This window comes from Acanthaster planci, linkage group LG09 (genome assembly GCF_054643075.1).
Source record: "Acanthaster planci isolate LZ-2023a linkage group LG09, COTS_SCS, whole genome shotgun sequence".
NCBI lineage: Eukaryota > Metazoa > Echinodermata > Asteroidea > Valvatida > Acanthasteridae > Acanthaster > Acanthaster planci.
In genome coordinates, this window is record NC_141785.1 from 19725816 (window position 1) to 19743157 (window position 17342).

Genomic DNA, 17342 nt, shown 5'->3' on the forward strand with positions numbered 1-17342 from the left:
CAGCAACAAGGTGGTACTTTCCCCCCAAAATTAATTGGATGCTTTGACTAATGGAAAGATAAGAACCTTCGGTACCTGAAGAGAGTATGGTGATTGCCATCAACAGGACATACTCAGCGTAATCTAGGTCCAGCTCTGACATGCTGCGGGCAAAGTTGTACATGGGGTCCACCAGGTCGCCGATGCCGCCTTCCTGCAGCTGCTTGCGGGTGTAGGGCTGCTCGTTGCCAAACATGATGGCATCCTGCTCCCGGTCGTATCGCAGTGCCGTCCTCAGCAGCATCACCTCGATGGCAGAGCCCTGCCCCCAACCATATCAAAATGGACTGAGTGACACTGCCATAGTGAAACCAAAGCAAGGCTGCACTTGCAAAACAAAGCGACTTGCCAGTCCAAACTCGCTTTCAGCTCAGCCATGGACATGCACTGCATCAGTGTGGTCTCTTGAGCATAACGGCAAAAGGCCACACTATACAGTACCTTTTGTTTGCTTTCTTATTAACAAGACCCATTGCTCATTGGACAACTCAACTCACTTAAGCAAAGAATGCTTTCACTGCAGTCTAAGCAACAACAGATTACCAGCTAAAATGCCAAGTACAGTAATCTGTGTGCAACTGGTTCCAACATGTTTTGTTTTACAATAGAATTGGCTGAGTGTTTTTTTTTTCTGCCAAGATGTTCCACGACATCACATGCAAGTATTTGTCAGTGCATTAGTCGAACTGTAAGCAATCGCAACTTTATAATGGTCATCACTGTCCTTTCAAGACAAAAAATTGGAAGTCACATATAGCTGGAACAAATTCCATCAAAGTTTGATATTTTTTTTATAAGTAAGAAATACTTGCTACATTCCCCTGGAATGATTCTTTCCAAACAGACTTCTTTGAGGGTAATCTTCACTCATAACAGTGCTTGTCAAATAAGAGATTGAAACCCAATCAGCATGGTTGCCCTCAGTGGAGTCTGAACCATGGCCCCATCAGAAAAAGACAGGGCAGGACACCATCACAGCACAGTCCCCCTCAGGCACCCTTGTCTTCCCCCCTCCTCCAGAAAACTGGGCACCTGCCTACCTTCAATAAGACAATCTGGTCCTCCCTGCCAAGGCCCAGGAAGTCTGGTATTCTCTTGCTGAACTCCACTATCAGTTGTATAGTCAGGATGGTTAGCTCTGTGATGTGGGCAAACCGCAGCTGAATATCTTCCGTCCCATCGTCGCTCCCCTGACAAAGTCAAAGTCAACAGGAAAGAGAAAAATTACCGAGACAGGAATTAATATCTGTGGATTTGTTGGAAAGGAAATAACCAAAAGGGACTGTGAAAAGGCCTTCAAAAAAGGTCACATTTTGGTCTATTCTTGCTATTCTCCGTCAAGCCAAAGTTTGGCACACTTTATTTAGGTGACAACAGTTGAAAGTCCAGTGTTAAAGCTTTTACCAAAGTCTGCAAGATTAGCAGATTTCTTTAAAGCAAAAATCAGCTGGTAACCAGTCAAAAGCTACTGAGAATGCATGACATTTGGTTGGTGCCCCACTTTGCTGAGTAATAATTTGCTTTGCCCAGCTAAGTCCTGCCCTTTACCACTCTGTAGGTTATGGCTGTCATGCATGCTTCAGTTGGTCGGATGATTTAGTTTGGGTTGACTGCAGTAAATTGAAGTGAATGTCTGATCGCCGATGCATGAAATAGGTTAATGTATTCAATGAAAATTTCCCAACCCCAACTCACCACCACTAAATGAAGTTGAAAAAAGAAGCAGGCAGATGCTGAAGGGGATGCAGCAAAAATAAATTTTAAATATGCAAGGTCAGCCTCATTTGCATATAATATGCAAATGAGTTTGATTCCTCTGACAGCACTGACAACCAGGCATATTCTCAGTAGAATGACACTGAAAGTAACTTCTGAACTCTTTCACTGCAACCTACAGCAACTTTCAGTGAAGCAAAATCCCCCTAGTAACCAAATTGGTATGCATAAGTCATGCACATTAGGACATAAATATTCAACAGGTCCCTCCTTTCAATAGGCATCCAGGCATTTGGAGGGTGGGGCTTTCATAGTGGGCGGGCTACTCTTACGTACCCCTCCCGCTCCTTCTGCATATGTCTCTTTCTTCTTGGGTGGCTTAAGGTTACTTCCCGAGGGGCATTCTCCGAGGCATGCCTGTGTCGACTGCAGAGGAGAACAACAGGGCATGGGGGATTGAAAAACAAGGGGGCCACCACACCAAAAAAAACCACCTCCAACCACCAACTGGCACAGAGACTTAGAGGAAATACCATGGTAACATGGGCCAGAAAGCAACCTTCTGCAATACTGACTGTACAAAGGCCGGCCAGAATAGGTGGCTTACTGCAGTGGCAAAAAGACAGCCTTGCAACATCCAAATCTGAGGGTTTGGATTCCATGTCCGTATTTAAGCAAAGGTCCCTGGTAAGGCTGATTCATACTTGGTGGTGAAAGAAAACATGAATGTGATTTTGTGAGGATAAATCAAATGTTTGAGCCGTGAATGTGCAAAGGTAAAACATATTTCAAACTCGACCGAAACTCAGTGACATCAACCAAAATCAAACTTGTTTCCCTTGTGCATTCGCCTGAAGTATCAACCTACCCTTATGTAGCAAGTAACCAGCAACACCCTCCTATGGATCCCACGAGTATGGTGCAGAGTGTATGTGACCACTTTTCGTTTGAATGTGCACAAATTACTTCATTCTTGACATGAGTATTAAGCACACAGCAGCAATCGTAATTGACTCAACCCCTCTCCTTTGGGCTAGAAGGGGGGTATTTGTGCATGCAGCCTAATGCAGTGACTTTACATTCTATCTAAGGATTATACCCCTCCAGTATATTAGAAAGGAAAGAATGGTACTCAAAGCTTGACACGATCGATAAAAACTGTGTGGAAAGAAAACAAATTAAAAGACCACAGACACAAACGACGATCTAACTTGGTGGAAAGTGAGAGTAAGGCATATTCTAGAGGGTGCGGGCTTGCTCAATTTGTGCAATACTGATTGGTTGGCCAAATGTCAATACGCCATATTGCACCAATATGTTAGAAGTAATTGTAGGCATATATCAGACCTGCCAACCCAGCAGTACTCCATCTTGAGGTCAGGCATTACCACACAATAGATTAAAAGGTATTTCAATGAACCTTCAATTCATTTAAAATTTTATTCTATTGTGTGGTAATCCCTGACCCCAGGAAGGAGGACAGCATGTTGGCAGGTCTGATATATTTCGCGGCTCTTCTGCTCACAGGTTTCGTGAAATAGACACAAAAATCATGTTTGACAGTGTTGGAAACTGTGCCTACAGGACTGCGTGGCTTTCTAAACCTTATCACTGTAAACAGAAAAAAAACAAACACAACAAAAACAAGCAATAGAAGAACTCCATTTGACATTAGCAAAAAAGGCTAAATTGGCACTAATCCAGCTTCAATTCAGGCAGCAGGCTGTAAATGAAGAAATCGTCAACACAAGGAAATGAAAGTCATCTCCCACAAACAGTTCACCGGTGTCAAGACAGTGCCTTTTGGTTTTCAATTGCAACCTAACTGCATGAAATTATTAAATTACAATGTAGCCGTATATGTAAGGTACTAATGAAAATATGGGACAAAATTGGCAAAAATTACTTACATCTTCCTTGCCCTGCTCTTCCATCCATGGCTGAAAGACAAAATAAGGTACATTGTTGCCAACATGAAATTGAAAGATTTTGCTGGAAAAGCATCTTTACAACATTCCAATGACATCAGCTTCCAGGAGAGAGATAAATTGCAAGAAACTCCAAAATACAAATTTCACGTAACAAGTGACCGCTAGTTGAAATTTGACATTGTGGAACATTCATGACAACAACGACTTAACGGATTTTGTTCTTGTCCATAATAGCAAACTTGATTGGGTATTGGTTGTGAATTCACTTCACTTCAATAAAGTAGTCAAAAGATGCCTTACATCAGAAACACAATGATTTTTTGGTTTCGTTTTCAGTGCAGCTGTTAGTAGATTCTACCAAAATGCTCACTTCGCTACAGCAATGCCCCTGGAGTAACCTTTTACAAGGTTTCCATGGCAAAGTCTGAACAGGAACATCCAATAAATCATATCTGGTAACATGTTGTCATCTGAGGCCTCCCAAAAACAGACAGGGAAGTTTTGTGAAAGCATAAGCTTGCCAGTTTTACTGTAAGGACTTTGGTATTTGGGTGTTGGGGCTCTCCTCCTACTAGATTCCTTTCATTTCATAAGTCTTTTCACAAGACCTGTAACAGGTCCTTTCGTAAGACCAGTCACAAGTAAATGGGTAAACAGTGACAAAAGAAGAGCCTTTCAGTTTATTTGAGTAGTTTGTGATTCTCCTAGTGACTGGATGGCCTGTTACGGACTTGTAGGGACTTGCGATGAGCATGAAACTATCCAATATGCAAGAACAGCTCGTACTGCACTTTTACGAACAGATCTGTTACAAGAGGTCACAACTGAAATCAGACTAAAATGCGAGAGGACGGGAAATGTTACAAATGGACAGCTTTCAAACTGTCTGTGACTCACTGTTAAACTCTTCAAGTCTTCTGGCCCGGGGACCTCCAGGTCCTTGTGCGCCGTGACCAGCCTCTCGATGATCTCCCGCTGCTCCTCAGTGAGCATGGGGCTCTCGTCTTCGCTCTGCTGGGGGCTCATGCCGGCCTGAGCCTGGGCTTTCCGCATCATCTTGCGTTGCCGCTTGGACTTGCATTGCTCTTCCGTTAGCAAGCCTGCACCGGAGAGGATCGAAGAGTTAATTTTGGGGAAACTTCTTCAACTACCCAGCTACTAAAACTGCATTATATCCTCCAAGCAGCAGCAGACTTTTATCACTATTTTGAGGAAAGTTGCAAAACTAAATCTTCATTTACTTCTTGGGTGACATGGGAGGCCAGTGCATAAAACACTTGTCTTTCACTATCGTGAACCGGGTTCGATTCCCAGTCCAGGCCATATGTGAGTAGAGTTGTCCTTTGATTCTTCCCTCAGCCACTTGTAGTTTCCTTCAGGTTCTCTGGTTTTTAAATGAACACTTCCGATATCTGGTTGTGTTCTACAGTTAAATATGGGCCATCTGGTAGCCAGCTAAGAAAGCTTTACATGCCTTCCGCTTGACCACGTTATAGCTTCATCCTTCGTAATTCAGCCTTGTGGCTATGAAGTCAGGATGATTACCGCAAAACAAAACAATTCATACGCAAAACTGGATGTCTCGATAGGATACCTGTCATTGGAGTGGTACTAAAGGTCCTCACAGCAGTCACATGATTTGGGCAAATACTCTTACGGTCTTATTCTATATTTGATTCAAACAGCGAGTGTTCCAGACTATTGTATTTGTATTCATTTTTTTTTAGGGGGAAGTATACATAAATTGCATCAAATCCTCTTACCCGAATTCATGTTGAAAGTAACCTATTTCAATAAGGACCTTTCAGTGCAATTTTTCAAAAAGGACTTCATCGTACCGACAACATTGTGTTATTTCACAGGAAATGTAATCCCTATTCAGGGAACTTAAATTTCTCAAACGGAATCCTACCCTTTTTTTTGGGGGGGGCATGAATAATTCTAAAGCCTGCTACTTACATTCCGGTAACATGCCAACCTCTCGGCACTTTCGTAGCCTACACTCCTGGCATTTCCGTCGCATGTACATGTCCATCTCACAGTTGCCACCTCGTGTACATTTGTAGATGGCGTTCTTTGTTATACTTCTCCTGAAGAAACCTAGAAACCCAATCAACAATAAGAAAATAATTTGGATTTTTTTTCCAATTTTTCATCTGATTTGTTTTCAGGTTTGTGTTAATTTTTTTTCACTCCACCCCCCCGAAACAAAATTATCGACCCCTGGGAATGAGGAAAGGTGGACCTTAAAATTTTTCTTCAAGTTTATTCTCCAGTATCCGTATTCAGATTACATATAAATAGTTAGCAATGTCATTTATAGACACTGCAGGGGAGCTCATTAGGAAGCAAAGCTTTTTAGCATGAGCCCGTTATGTTAAACATTATCATAAATGGGAAATACAAATACAAGTGAGACATCCAATACATACACAGTACATGTAAACACAAACAACAAAACATGCACTACTGATCAGCAGGCTTATCAAAACTACATGTACAGGAAATGAAGTAAGTTAAACACAGGCATGATTAAGGGTATGTTTGAATTGTGGTATATTTAATTAATTGTTTCAAGACAGATTGGTGGAAGCTTCAAGTTGACTAGGGAAGGACTTCCAGAGCTTAGGTCCCTTATGTTTAACAGTAAATGGATAGTAGCAGTGGTCATTTTTGTGCAACATTAAACTTTGTCACCTTTACAGTAAAATTTGTAGAACCAAACTATTACAATACTTAACACAAATTGCCAAACATTCAAATATACCATCCACTCATGCCTCCTGCTCTATAAATGATGCCAATATCTCATAACTTGGTCTTTGAGATTTGACCCTCATTTTTGCGGCATAATGTCTTATTTGTATTTTTGTTTACTTTTATATTCTATATTTACGATCAACTTCATTTTCTTTTTTTGTGGGAGGGATAGTGAGCTGCATAATTCAAATTACTTGGAATCCACGTGTTGGACATTTTAACTGAGTATGCCATGCCCACTGCTCAACCGAAACCAAGCACAAGGGCTTGTTATCACTTGTTTGCAAAGCCTTTTGACATTTGCTGTACATTGGAGTATTCACATAATTGCCCGACCACGGCAGACTTTGCAAACAATGCACAAAGACATGCCAAATATTGCAGGGTGCATGGAGTAAACAGACAACTATGTTTTTTTCCCCTTCGGCCCAGCTATTATCTGGTCTCAAAGTATCAAGTTGTAGGACTGCACTGCAGCAGGTAAACAAGGCAACAAAAATGTCCTCAGTTTGATGGCCAAAGCAGGGGAAAAGATTCCACTGTACTCTCCAGAACCTTGCTGAGTTTCTAATGCCGTCTGTCATCAAATCTAGACCCTATTACACCCAACTCTTCTCCTTGAATTTTTGAATTGAATGACTAGGATATAATCAGGACAGTAAACGAGCCTGGTATACTTATTGGAAGTCCTCATTTTTGAGTGCAGTGAACATGGCACGAGTAATGCTGAATGCCACATCAAAGTACATGTTGATGCAGGAGAGTTCCTGGAATAAAACGGACTGGGTTGATGATGTAGATACGTCACCAATTTAAAGGTGTCCATATTGCTTAACACTGACTAGCAATTTCTAGGAACCTTCCTTGACAAGTCTAAATTTAACAGGGGTGCGGTATGCTTCACTTTTACCCGAGTACTTGGAACAGATGTATTAATTGGGACGTGAAGACCTGTGTAAAGTGATGGTATCCTTACAACATTTTGCCTAGTGGTAAAGCATACATACCACTTGGCAAAACAGGTGGTCTTGACTTATCTGACTCAATGTGACCATCGTACTGCACTGGAAATGATCACTTTCTGATACAGCCTGTTGTGATACTTTTAAGTAATACACATGACTTCGGTCTGCTTTCGCACATGGAAAGTTGGTAGCACATTACCAAAACACAGGATTTTTGTAAACACTTGGCACACGATACAGCCTTCCAACTACGTAAAATTGAATCGTCTACTTCCATTAGTACGTGTACATGTAGGTCTGACACTCTTGGCCAAACCTTGTTGTACCAAGCTTATGGCTGCCTCATAGATAATGCGGCAAATCCATTAGCGGGTGCTTCCTACATGATCAAGGGGTAATTCAGCATACAATATTGTGCCTTGGGTGGGGAAGGGGGATACATTTATAAATTTCCTACTTAAAGTTGTGAAATCAGTGGGGAAAGGGGGAGTTGGCATTTTAAAAAGATTCTATCCCTGACAAACTTTATGTCAGGTGGCCACTATGGTCACATGACCAAAACAGACTTCTGAACATTTTTGAGTCTGAATCCCTGAGCTTCTACCATCGATTTCCCCTTATTATCGTTTATGCTCGCTAGATATCTACAGGATACAGATCACCCCTTTCTTTCTCTGATCTACCTTCAGAGAATTTTTCTCAATGTGTTTTGAATACTTATCGGTGGCCTATCTTTGGTCAGGCGACGGGGCAGGGGAGACAAAATGAAGCTTTTTTCCCCGGTAAAAACCCTAAACCCCTTCCCAATATCAGATGCAGGTACCATTTCCACAGAGCTGGTGCTTATAATTCCTAAATAAAGGGGACAACATGTCTCTGAAAGCCTCTCTCTGCATGTTTCTCTACCCCACTATGTCACTGACACTGCCACTTTTGCACAACCCTTGATGAAGCTACGTTTAAATTCTGACAGACAAGTCAACGTCATATCGTAACACAGAACATTAGGATATCCCAACGTACCTCGTGCAATTTATTTTGTAGGGTAGCTGTGGTGACCAGTCCTCGAATGAAAGATTTCAAGGACTGCTAGGACAGGGAACCAATTAAGTTGTTACACCCACCTTTACAGCCTTCACAGCTGAGTGCATTGTAATGAAACCCTGATGCCCTATCCCCACAAACCAAGCACAACTCTAAGTCCATCCTGGGCGCCGGTCCTTTCCGCTTTTTGGTCAGTCCGAACCCTCCGTCGGGTAGCTGCTCCTTGATATGTGTGCTTGAGCTGGAAGTGCTGCCAATGGAACTGGTAGGTGTGTATTGGCTGCTGTACTGTGGGGACATATCATAACCGTCGTCCGGTGGTTCGCGCTTCACGATGACCGAATTCGACCCCGAATCTAAAGGAGAAAAGGCAGAAATATAGGAATGAGAAATATCTGAACACCAAGGTTACTGCAGATTACTTATGCTTAACCTGGAGAACCACGGCCATTTTTAACAGCACAGACAAAAGTAAGCTTCAAAATATCCCATCTGAAGCCAAAACCTACCAATTCCACAACTCTCAGACACTCTAACACCTATACATGGCCTTTTTTACAAGCTAAAACAGCAAAAAAGTGGGACATCCGAAAAATTGAAACAAACACTAGCCCGAATACATCACAGAGCTTTCTCGATCACAGTTGACGAATTAAGGAGTCTCTCGTTGTGTAGCAGACAATTGTGAACAAATCAGGGAGTAACAACTTGCACGTATGCACAAACACCCACAAAAACAAGGCAGAGAACTTTAGTCGTGGTTCCAAAATCCAGACGAAGACAATTGGAGAATGTTACAAATCAACCATACCCTGAGAGAAAAATTCACAAGTTTATCACAAAACCAAACATTAATGATGCCATAAAAAGGGACTTCAGATGAAAAACCAGATAAAACAGTGACCATTTCACCTTTTACAGGTACATGTAGCAATAACGGTAACTGAGATGAAAGTATAACAATGGTTTCAGAATCAGAGACCAATCATAATCGGTGATAAGGATGATTTGTAATCCTACTTGTTTGTCTCCATCTCCAATGTGGAATTTGGTTGGACAGTTTCAGACAGTTTCATGAATCTCTCAAACTCTACCCGAACCATTTAGCCTTCAATGCAAAGAAAGCATTTGCTAGGCTGTAGAGGACTCAAAATAGATTCCCACAACTACGCGTATGTAATTAGTCAAAACATGCAACTTTGCAGGCAAACAAAAAACCCGCAGGCTGACATGTACATGTAGTATATTGTAAGTGAATAATGGTGCACGATGTCAGCATTACCAAGTACGCATCAAATTACACAGCGATACATATTTACAAAATACTTTCATAAACTTGTCAACTGTGACAACAACCTGCCTAAATTGTCCTTGAAGCTTTCCAGTGATCTGACATCGATGTAAGACTGCACGCAAAGTCCCAATTTCTATTTATCTCAAGAGAGGCAAAGTGCCAACACCGGACAGAGCATTAAGTTACTCCTTCCTTTCCTTTATCAGATGCTATGCTGTGTCCACCGAAAAAAACAGGATGGTGTTTTTCAAGAGTTAATGTTTATTTACCCGCTAATTCAGACCAGGTAGCTCACAATCAGATCCCACCTACGTGCTCCATTTGTCAATTAGCATACGGTGTTCGATATACAAGAACCGACACAACCATCAGACTTCGGTTAAAAAAGGCAGTTTGGTATTTCCACTAACCCGCAATTCCAAAAGATTGCATCACGCGATAGCTTTCAAGCCAAAGCGGACCATCTGTGAATATTTGGTGGGCTCTAACTTCAGCCCAAACAGGCATCTTACACTGACAGGGACTGAGAAACCAGCCCAGTTGGGCTACCATGGGCTTATCTGATTGATAAAAAAAAAATGCAGGACCAGAGTATTTACCATTCCGGGGTTACGGCAGCAGTATAAAGTGATATTTGCTCATGAAATTGTTTGCAGTTGTCAGCCGGTGTGCACGACTAAAAAGGACACACGACCTTTGCTCAATTAACAGCCCCATCTAGGAAAGCTCATCAGTAAGCACCAATAAATGGTGAGAGACGAAATAACCAAAACGGCTCTTGTAACAGAGTGGAGGATAATAACAAAAAAAAGGGGATGAAATTGATTCATCAGACATTGGAAAATTTGTATAGGAGGGCAGAAACATTCGTCTTCTCTCCTTCATTTGGAAAAACAGCTCTATGGGTACTGGAAATGCTGGAGAGCTGTGTATAGTTCCATATACCATCATTACGCCGGTGAGTTTCAGATGGAAGGGTGAAAATACCTCCCAGACGGAGAGATATTGATGAGCGGCATCATAGAAGATCCATCATCTGGGATGATGTTCTCATGCAGCTTGCCAAACCAACGACAGAAACAACCCTAGAGAATGAGAGTGGGGGGTATGCTTGTCTAGATGCTGCAGAAAATCAATGCCATGATTAAAAATGTTCACTCATAGGGTAGATACATTCAGACGGGGCAGGCCCTAAAAGGAACTCGCTCGATAGTGCTGGCAAATTTTTCTTTTTGCCGTTGTCATTTCTAACAAACATCCAAACATCTACGGGTAAATCCGGATCCAGGGTGTGTATGATTTTGAGGGATGAAAAACTACACAACTGAGCAATTAGGACTTTGAATGTCCCAAATTAATTCGAGAAGAAAAGAAAAAATCTGTACTTCTGGTTAACTTTCTTGCGATGATTCTTAACATGCAGATAAGCACTAAAATGTAGTCGACTCCAAACAAACACATTGCTACTACATTATTAAATGCTGGAAGTGACTTCAGAAAACTTCCACAATTAAAGACAGCCACATTTTGGTATACTGTGGGCCTTCTTCGGGACATGTTCTTTGACATCTCACGCCTTGCATTGTGATTCCTTTTAGTGAAGTCCCTCGAGGGGAAAAAAAACAGTCTCTAATTCTGGAAGCATGACTCCATCTGGTCTAAAGGATGGCATCATCTTCAGCTAAGAGCCAATCTTTCCATGAAAGATTAGCAAGAGCTAAAAAACAAAAATAAAATAAGGAGATAAGAGAAAGACACAGTCATGCTGTTGTGAGAATTAGCCTCCATTTACCAGAAGTCATTACCTGAACTACTATCACTGTGCCACAAGCAGCAGGTGGCAGATCTCATTTTGTCATTAGCCAAGCACAGGGTGGTAGATGGGACAGGCAAATTGAGTTCCTACCATAAAAATGGCAAGAAAAAAATGGACGAGAAATTTTTCCTCTCCGGCTTATGAAAAAAACGTGAAGGGCTTTACCCAATAACCCATCTACAAAATTGCCCATCTGTGTGGGCAAAATGTTGAGCGGATCCCTCAGCACAAAAGTAATTAGTGCAAACATTGGCTCCAATGGGATAGAGATATTGGGGCTCAGGCCAGACAATTGGAAATCCTTTTATGTCTGCCTCTATTCTGGCCAGGCCCTTGTATGCTGTTATGTAACGCAACTTTTTTGGGTGGAAGAGTGAACAATCCCAACCTCACTAATAGCAGCTGAATATAACTGGCTGATAAGCCTGTCAGCTTTAGGGATCTGTAGGATGGCACTCCTTCTTCTAATAGAAACTTCTTGAAGGACCTACATCTGGCAGTTTCCAAGGTATGATATCTTCTGAAACAAGCAGATCCAAGATCTGAAAACAGAAACATGTGTTCCCCAGCCAGTCCAGCAAAATTAAAACAGAATTCATCTTCTTTAGGTCTGAGAGTTTGCCTGGTAGGTCGCCTAAAATTTTGCTCGGTCATAAACACAGTTGGTACTCAAATGTGACATCAATGTAACAGACTGTGTATTACTCCGCTTTAATTAATTATGGGTCACTTTTTTGCTGGGAAGCTGTCCTAAATGTCCGAAATCCTTCACTTTCTTCCAACTGTAAGCTTCAGTGGGCGTCAAGCCGCAAGGAATGTATTTAAGGCTGAGCTCTGCCTTCCTCGATCCTGCAAAATCTTCCCAACCCTCCTGACAGATTTGGAAGCATCCGAAAGGTCAGGTTAAAAATACTGAAGTCTGTGTAGCTACATGTATGTACTATGCCATCCAAAACCGCATGCGCATACAAGAACCCTATCACATGTATGCCAAACTGTGCAAAAATGAAAACACTTGGGCAAGATTTCCAGTAGTTTTGTCAACAGTTTCCACCTTTCACAGGGGAAAAAGTCTTTCCTTTCACTAATGGTAAAGTCTATGTTCATGTACTTGTGGTAGTCTGAAGGGATATCATGACTGATGGTACAGATGACTTATAAAGAGGGACTGGGAGATAAGCGGGTCTGTGTGTGGTAAAACTCCAACATACATGTATGTGGCAATGGGGAGAAAGGGCTCAATTTTATGGCTTGAAAGAGCGCTTTCCTTTCAGCTAGAAGCGGTGCTCTCCGAATGCTTCCAATTATTGCAATCTGAATGCTACAAGTCCTGTAGTCATGTCTGAGAAAAAGGAATGTGATAACCAGTGAGAGTTGTGATTATTCCCAAAGCTAATTACAGGCTCTTCAAATACTAAAATCAAAATACAAAGTAAAGTTCTGATTGTCAGGAAAAATCTTTAGCACATATTCTTTCACTTTTAGCTCCTGTTGAAGTTACTTTTCATGCTTTTTCCCCATCTTTTTTCCTTTGGCTGGTCTGTTCTGTCTAGTCATAATGTAATTCCCAAAGCTCTGAACCATGGATAAGTGGCCGCAGTTTCTCCCATTGTGCGGCAGGGTCTGGGGACAAGAATTTTCCCCATTTTCTCGAAAGGTCCAAATTGCTGCCGAGTGAATCACAGCTAATTGCTGAGTGCCGTCCTTGGTCTCCACAGAAAAGAAAGAAAGCAAAAAAGAGAGAAACTTTTTTTCTTGTTTAAGAGGTTTTTAAGTAGCCCATACAGGGCTTGGGGGCAGCTTAAGAACTCTCTTCAAGAAAAAACCACCAACCAGGGAGAAATGTGTGAAGGCCAGCCTGAAAATTATTGCATGAGTATTTTCCCCGGATGAAGCAAGAGTTTAACAGACACACATAATCACATATTTGGCAAATTGAGCACGATGTACTGAACTACAACTTGGAAGATGGGCAAATTCATGGTATGTCATCAAAATGAGCTGAAATGTGGCTGAGTGCTAAATTGTATTTTCACCAGCATCCAAACACCGTGCAAAGCCATTAGTGACTCCAGCTTCAATTTCCACACAGCTGCCAGACTAAAAATGTTTTGCGGTTTGACATCATGCCCCTCTGGCACTGACCAGAGCATTGTACACCAATAAAAATGCCAGAATCCATGGTTTCTGTGAGAACTTTTTGCTACAAGGTAACCTGTAAGTTGCTCAATAATTTGTGTCTTTATGCTCTGTGGATAAATAATCCTCTCTTTTGTATTTTGAACAAGTAGCTGGTATATTTATTGAAAGACAACAAGTATATTCCATGACTGTTTGGGGGCTGTTTCAGTGGGTGTCTACCTTTGCAGACAATCATCTTATTCAAACCCAAGAAATTTCCACTTTTTTGTTTTGAATCTCCTGAATGAATGGTTAATTTGATTCATGAGCTTTTTTAAAATCCTAACTACATATATGCTTTGAAATTGCCCTTTGTACACGTGAATACACTATATATTGTATCTTAACTTGTAAAAAATTGTTAATGAAATTAATTCAAAGTACTGATGTTGAACAAAAACAGTAAGGCATTTCTCTCATGAAAAAAAAAAAAAGAATTTCCAATACTCCGTGGATTTTAATTGATTGGTCACAAATCTGTACAAAAAGCAATTTCCAGACAAAAGGAGAAGAAATTAAGTAGTATGACGTTGTTGATTCTCATCAGACGTAATTTGAGAGGGCGGGAGGGATCTTTACAAACTTCAAAACCTGTCCCCAAAATTGAAAATATAGATCCAACCACTTGCCCAGCCACATCAATTATCAATGAGCTTAAAGTGAGCGTCACAAAGGCAGGTAAGGCCTAAAGACCAATTAGTCTAGCCCCGACCTGTATCGATCTTGTCTGACCAGCTATTGTCATCGATATGACGAGACGAGCTCCTTGTGTTCAGAAGACTTCTTCACATGTACGGCTTGTGAAAAAAAAAAAAAAGAAGAAGAAAAAAAGGGGAGGGGGAATACTAAGGAATGTTTCTGTAGCCAGCACAGCATGCAGCATCAGCAGAAAAGAGGGGAAAAATTGCGTCACAGGAGTTGTATTTTGAAGGAAAAGGGGCTCACGTTAAGTCAACACGGATTTCAAATGAATTCAGCTCATGAGCGAGGCTCAAATTTCCTGGGTCCTTCCAGGCTTGTGTTTCAGTTCTGAATTGCCCTCTGCTAGCTCTGGCCACAAGCTGTTTCCAAGCTTCATTCATGTCTCAGTGAGCTTTTGAGAATGTAACGAAAATAAAACCCCTCTGGAAAATGGAATGAAGAGCAGAATTCATAACTGCATGTGGAATATGAGAAACATGAATCAACATGCACTGCATTTCCCAATCAAAACATCCAAAAACTTCCATGAAATTTGTATCAAATTTGAGAAAGATTAATTCTTAAAAAATCATTTAGATAAAAGCATTTTCAATTACGTATTTGGATTCATTCCATCTTCATTTATCTTCACAATCTTCTATCATCTAAACAGTTGGATAATTAGTACCAATAACAATTTATGTACCTTGATGTGAAATGTAAATTATTTTAAAACAAAATTTAATATGTCAGCAAGGACCTCAGAGTATTACTACCGATGGAAAAGCATATTTAAGAAACTGTCCAGAAGACATGTTCGGAACTGCATCACAACAGCTTTCCAAAACGAGGTATTTAAAGCACTGACCAATCAGGGACTATCCAAATTGACTTAACCTGTACTCACCAAACCACCTACTGCTTGATGAGGGCATGTTCCACATGATGGCAGCAGAGTTGTGTGTTCAATGCAGCGTTTGGTTGAACTAGTCAGCGGCTACGACGATTCATAATCTATTACTGAAACACTCGTAAAATGCCTCCCCAAGGCTGGCAGACATGCAGAAATCCTGGCCATTGTTTGTGATGACGAACAAGATGAATTGGTCATGGGGGTTGGGGAAGATGCACAGCGAATGTAGGGGAACAGTAGTCTCCACAAGCAATTTACGTCTTCGCTTAATCTCGCCAGGCTGGCACATGCATGTGCGCTGTCATGTAATCCAACAATTTGTGATGGGGTTCTCATCGTCCTGATGAGATTGATTGATGTGAGAGATCAATGTTGCTGTCTTCTTCTCCCGGATGTGCTACGTGGGCAGGATCGCTCAAGCTCTCCACCTTTAACCTCTGTTTCCTACTCTCAATTCTGAGGGTGCACCGCGTCAAACAGACCTCACTGCCTCCACTAAGGTTCCATAAGTAAACCGTCACATAACTTCCCTATCACGACTTTTAACCAGAGTAAGTTTCTCAGGAGGGATGGGAAATCCTTGACAGAGTGCAAGTAAGCAAACTGCACCAGGAGAACAGCATTACATGTAGTGCTGCTGTGAATTGCATCGAGATGTTTTTCTTACATAGTCAGCCCACTCTCGAAGCAGATGTTAAGCCCAAACTTAGCTGAAGGACAGGAAGGTGTAGGTTCAAACAAGTGTAGCCCTTACGTGAGCAAACTCCTTGAGCGGACTATCCCAGTGCCTGTGTGTGTCTCTGAATTGGTGAATTCCATCTGATACTGTAAGTCAACAATGAAATGGCCAACAGCAAGGGCTGCACATAGCCAGGTTACATACAGTCGGCTGACTTAAAAGACTAGCTTCCCAATAAACTAACCATCTTGCAGTGCAATCTTCAGTTCAATGAACTGCAGATCAGAGACTCTGCTTGACAAGCTTACATTCTTTCCCAGTCCCCCCAACCAGAACAAAACAACACATAACTAAATTTGGTATGTAACGACACTTCTGTCCTGAGGCAGGCACCACCAAAACAGGGTCATCAAAGGGTTTGGGGACCATTCACGGGGACGCCAATTCCCAGGTTTCGCCCAAACAAAACTGAAGAAAGCCACCCTCGGAAAGAGAGGGGAAAAAGATGCTACTGTTCTCCACCTGGGAATAATTGATTCCCTCACCTCTTGACAGCTACGCAGAATAACCTCTATTGTCACGAGGTAATCTGGGAGAAAAAAGGGGGGCCGTTAGGTAACAATTGAATCCAAGCTCCGCCTCCCCCTCCTTTTTATCCCACTCTTATTGGGCTGAACTGTTTGTAAGCTAGTGGGTGGATTATAGCCCGGACCAGAATTTTACTTCTTCACTTCAGGGTTGGGCCTCCGATCGATAGCGCGCACCTATCAGGGAACAAAGAGTCCTTGTTTCACATGTTCTCCCAAAGCAGCATCTTGAGATTTTAAAAAGTTAAAGGAAAACTCTCTTGGGATCATCACGATGGTTCTGGGCCACCCATCACCCCTCTTGTGGAGTGGAATAACCTGGTCTTTTGAAAGCAGGAGATAATTGATAATTAATTATCTGGGAGTGAAAGAAGGCGGGAGTGAGGAGGCCCTTTTTAAATAACTTCAGAAATGGCCAGTAAAGTTAGAAACAGCGTTTCTCAGCAGAAGGTGAAAGCAGCCATGTGGCCAGAAAAATGAGAAATTTAGTTTCTTGCAATGCCAAGCCATGTTATCAATCACTCAAATGAGTAACCCTGCAAAGAAAATCGAGGGCAAATTAATTTGACAGTAACTTGCAGGCAAACTGCATGTTACAGTTCTTTCTGATTGGATATTTGTAACCTCTTTTCCAGCTGTTTCAAATTGTATTCAGTTTCCCTCCCTAATATGTAGGTGTTTCCTTCAGTCAAGCACTCTGGTTTGAAGACTAACTATGGACCTGGTTCCTAAAAAA

At 41.7% G+C, this 17342-nt stretch overlaps 1 protein-coding gene across 5 annotated transcripts in view; it reads right to left on the reverse strand.

Annotated features, from left to right (window-relative positions):
- The window catches only part of LOC147798261 (oxysterols receptor LXR-alpha-like), a 44477-nt gene that overhangs the window by 5266 nt on the left and 21869 nt on the right, over nt 1-17342 (reverse strand). For 2 of the 5 annotated variants that reach the window (XM_087140762.1, XM_087140761.1), the window contains exons 2-8: nt 8536-8811; nt 5646-5786; nt 4584-4786; nt 3666-3695; nt 2092-2181; nt 1080-1229; nt 76-301 (exon numbers count right to left, since the gene is read on the reverse strand). In XM_087140762.1, coding sequence (XP_086996888.1) covers nt 76-301; nt 1080-1229; nt 2092-2181; nt 3666-3695; nt 4584-4786; nt 5646-5786; nt 8536-8811 — 1116 coding nt within the window. Of the gene's footprint in view, nt 1-75; nt 302-1079; nt 1230-2091; nt 2182-3665; nt 3696-4583; nt 4787-5645; nt 5787-8535; nt 8812-8964; nt 9135-10018; nt 10178-17342 lie in introns of those variants that run through there. The other 3 variants (XM_087140764.1, XM_087140765.1, XM_087140763.1) reach the window with 3 other exon arrangements.